General features: G+C 31.2%; 1 protein-coding gene across 1 annotated transcript; it reads left to right on the forward strand.

The window, feature by feature from the left end:
- The first annotated feature begins 239 nt into the window (after window positions 1-239).
- Window positions 240-1,172, forward strand: LOC131035213 (coniferyl alcohol acyltransferase-like). Its single transcript, XM_057966866.2, has one exon. The coding sequence runs from the start codon at window positions 240-242 to the stop codon at window positions 1,170-1,172; it is 933 nt and encodes a 310-aa protein (XP_057822849.1).
- The last annotated feature ends 3,309 nt before the right edge of the window (window positions 1,173-4,481 follow it).

Below are 4,481 nucleotides of genomic sequence, written 5' to 3' on the forward strand. Positions count from 1 at the left end.
CTATTATTGTATAACATTGTATTTTGATTATTACACTTGCTATCTAAACGATGTGCTAACTTTAATCATTTCTACAAAATATTTGATTGGAGGCTGGATAGTTTGATTAAGCTAATCGGACATGATTAAGCATATTCTAAATCACAACTTATGTCGACCAATTCCATACTAACTAGTGTTTTAGAATATGCATGAGCATATTAAGCTAATCGGACATGATTTGTTTGCAGGTGACGAGGATGAAGTGTGATGGAATTGTAGTGAGTTGTTGTTTTGATCACCGAATAGTAGATGGAATAAGCAGCTGTATTTTGTTTAATGCATGGACGGAGGCTGCTCGAGGTCTTTCATTTTCCATTACGCCTTGTTTTCAACGCTCACTCATCAATCCCCACCAACCTCTCCACGCCGCTGCACTCCCTGAGATTGATATTCATTACGTGGCATTGCCTTTCTCTGCTCTCACTCACACTCACCCTCCTCCACCCCAAATTGGGCGCACCTATCATTTGGATGCTCTTACGCTTCTTCAATTGCTGGCTCTGGGTAACAAAACTGAAGCAAAACCCCGTGTTGGCAAACCCATAACAAAGATGGACGCAGTCTCTGCCTACATTTGGAAAGTCTTTGCTCGCGCGCAGGCTTTGAGTTGTTCAGAAGCAACGAGAATCGGCATTCCAATTGACGGGCGTGCATACCTTAACCTCCCTCCCTCCTACTTCGGAAACGCGATAGCAATTCCTTTCAAGGAGAGTTACGCAGAGGACATATTGGAGCAGCCATTAAGCAAGATAGCAGAAATCGTACGCAATGTTATATGTGCTTCAACAAACAGTGAGTATTTCAGGTCCGTCGTGGATTGGGTGGAGGAGAAGAGACCAGCAGCGATATTAGCGAGAGTTTATGGGGAGGAAGGGTCTGCCCTGGTGGTGTCATCCGGAGTGAGGATCCCATTATATGAATTTGACTTGGGATGTGGAAAGCCTGCGTTTTCAAGTGCATATTTTCCATGGGGAGGAACAGCAGGGTATGTAATGTTGCGGGCGAGCCCCCTTGGAGATGGGAATATGGTGGTGTATATGCACATGGCCGAGAAGCATCTAGATGCCATCGAGACTGATCCTGAATTTTTGTTCGTGAGGGCCAATCGAATGAATTTCTGGTACCTGTAGGAAGCTTGTAGTTTAAAGATCTAAGAAGAATAGCAGTTAGCTTTCATGTTTTGTCCAGAATAGGATTTTTTTGCTAAACTAATATTTTCGACAGTTTTATTTACTGTGTTGTATGCAACCGGCCCTAAATCTGCCAGATGTACAAAATATAATGGCTTAATTCTACAAGCAATTAAGGAGATGCCACCATCATGGGTTCTCATAGTTTATGTCATCAACTACTTTGAACGATACATCTATTACCCTAAGTTAGAGGCAATGTTGAGTTGATGAAATATAGTTCATGGAACAACCTGTTGACATGGAGGTGGATAGAGAATTTGTCTACCTAGATTTTGTACGTGGCAGCATTTAAAAGATTGAAGTTATTGTTTTGGTTTTTAAGTGGTCATTTAGAAGTGTTGATTGGAACTTGTCAATTGACCCACTTAATGTCAATACATTATAAAGTTAAATGTATATTATATTAAATTTAATATTTCATATTAAAGAAATAATTGAGTCATGTCTTTTTAATTTTAATACACATATTATATATATTGATGCTATTCACACCTATGCACTTACCTTAAGCCCAATTTATGTAAAAGAGATCTCTTCATTTTTTGAGTAAGTTCATTTCGATTGTTGGTTGGTCTAAAGCTTATTATTTTAAGGCTTATTATTCACGAGAATTCTTTTTTTTACTACGAAGACAAGAGTTGTTGCCCTGTGGGAGGAGATTGGGAGTCTCATGCTAGACTTGCTTCTATCCTATTTGATTGACCATGTTGCTCTTTAGAGGAGGCTAATGATTTGACTTGGGTCTATGTCTATAAAAGGGTTTATTTTCACTATAGTAGGTACGAGTCATTTGAAAAGGAAAAGGATGGGCTTGTGGATTTTTGATGGTGGAAAAATATTTGGAATAAATTTTGTTCACCCATATCAATTTTTTTTTTTCATAACTCTGACAAGATAAACATTTTACATAAGACAATACTAGAAATAGGAAATATTAAGCGCTTCTAAATGTATTCTCTATTGAGTTAGTGAGGGATGTGTATCTCATATTTTATTTTGCGACCCTTATTCGAAGGATTTTCAAAGGAATGGTAGCATATTTTTGGAACCCACACTTTATTCATTCTTCTACTATGTTGATTTTAGAGCTCATTTGGAGAACCCTTGAACTTTTACCTCTTTATTCTTGGTTGCCTACGATATTGGTCCAATATTTATGCATTGTAAAGTGTGCTTGAAGATGAATCATTTTCTTTTAAAGGATATTAGTTTTATTGGGTATGCTTGGTGGAATATTTAAGACTAAGAAACATTAATTACTAAATGATATTTCCATAAGACATAATTCCTTTAAATATTTTGATTTTGAAGAAGTTAGATTTGTGCCATCTAGTCCTTCTAGTTCATAGAATATATATTTTCTTAATATTAATCGAGTTGGTAAATGGTGTCTTCCATCATTAGGTAATTTTAAAATGATATGATCCTATTGAATCTAGGATTGGTAGTATTTGGTATGATCATAATGGTTTGGTTCACTTATTTTTCCTTCTACTATAAGGTTTGATATTTGAAATTAGAAACAGGATTGTGCTATCCTTGTGGATTTGGAGAAATCTTATGACTTAGATTGGAAAAATATTATGAGATAAAATCCATGATTTTGGTTTCTCTTTTGAAGAAAGTGATTTCTAATTATTTGCATTAGTATTTGGCATATTTTATGTGGTAGTTTCTTCACTTTTCTTGAAAGTTTGATCCTATCTCATTTTTCATATTTCTTGCGAACAAATTGTTATTACATATTATTTTACCAAATATGCTTCTTAAGAAAATTGTAGATGGAATATTTTAGATTTGGAATCATAATTCCTTTAGATTCTTAAAACTATATAGGCTGATCACGACTCCTATTTATTTCATATTATTTAGTTTGTTGGATTTTACTATCCCTTTAGGGATTAGAGTTTGTGATCAAATGGTAAACGCCAGTGGTTTGTAATTCTTGTGTCTTTACAAAGAGATATTGTTATTCGAAAATCCAATTTAAATTGCATTTGGATTCTTAGTTACGATGGGAGGCATAACACTACAATGACACCCACTTAGCTATTTTATCCAGGTAATTTTAATGGCTGGATAGTGGATAATTTTAAAATAAGTTAAAGACTAAAATCTAATTTAAAAAGCAACTTTCTATTATTATTATTTATTATGACTAGATAGCGGATAATTTAAAAATAAGTTAAAGAATAAAATTTAATTTAAAGAAACTTTATATATATAAAAGAACCAAATCTAAATTAAAAGGAAACTTCCTATTATTACTATTATTTATTAAATGTAAAAAACATTTATATTTTGAAATCTATATTTAAAATGATTTCTAATTTAAAAAATTATGTTTTTAAATCTATATTTAAAATAAACTTTTTTTTTTTTTTCATGCAAATCATTTCATATTCTAAGATAAGACTCTAAAAATTATATTTTTAAATCTAGATTTAAAAGAAATTTCTAATTAAAAAAATTATGTTTTTAAATCTATAATTAAAATAAACTTTTTTTTTTTGCATGCAAATCATTTCATATTCTAAAATAAGACTAAAATCTAATAAATATTAACCATATAAAATTAATTAATCTATGCTAAAGGTAAATAATTTTTAAATTTGATATCTTTTAGTGTCATCTACATAAATTTTATTTATAAAATATAGGTATGCTAGTTAATATATTATATACACTATGTATGAAGGTGTGACAAATACATAAAAATAATAAACAAGATGTCAATCAAACTCTTATGAAGGCATTTCTCATTTATACTAAACAAGAAAATGAAGGAGATTTTTCAAGAAAATAAATTGGTCAAATTCTCGATCAAAAATATTTGATAACTAAATGAAACACAAATATTTATGTTAGCCAAGTTCAACCAAGTGAATATTCTATACGAGATAGTCTATAAATAGAACCATATACACATGTTCATATAATTACATCTACATATGTATCTATACATATACATATACAATACATACACATACATATATATACATATATACATATATATACATATACACATATACACATATATACATACATAAACATACATACACATACATACACATGCACACATACACATACATATGCACACATGTATGTATGTATGTATGTATACATACATACATACATACATACATATACATACATATACATACATACAAATACATACATATACATACATATATACACATACATATATATACATACATATATATATATATACATACATATATATAT

Source organism: Cryptomeria japonica, chromosome 5 (assembly GCF_030272615.1).
Source record: "Cryptomeria japonica chromosome 5, Sugi_1.0, whole genome shotgun sequence".
NCBI lineage: Eukaryota > Viridiplantae > Streptophyta > Pinopsida > Cupressales > Cupressaceae > Cryptomeria > Cryptomeria japonica.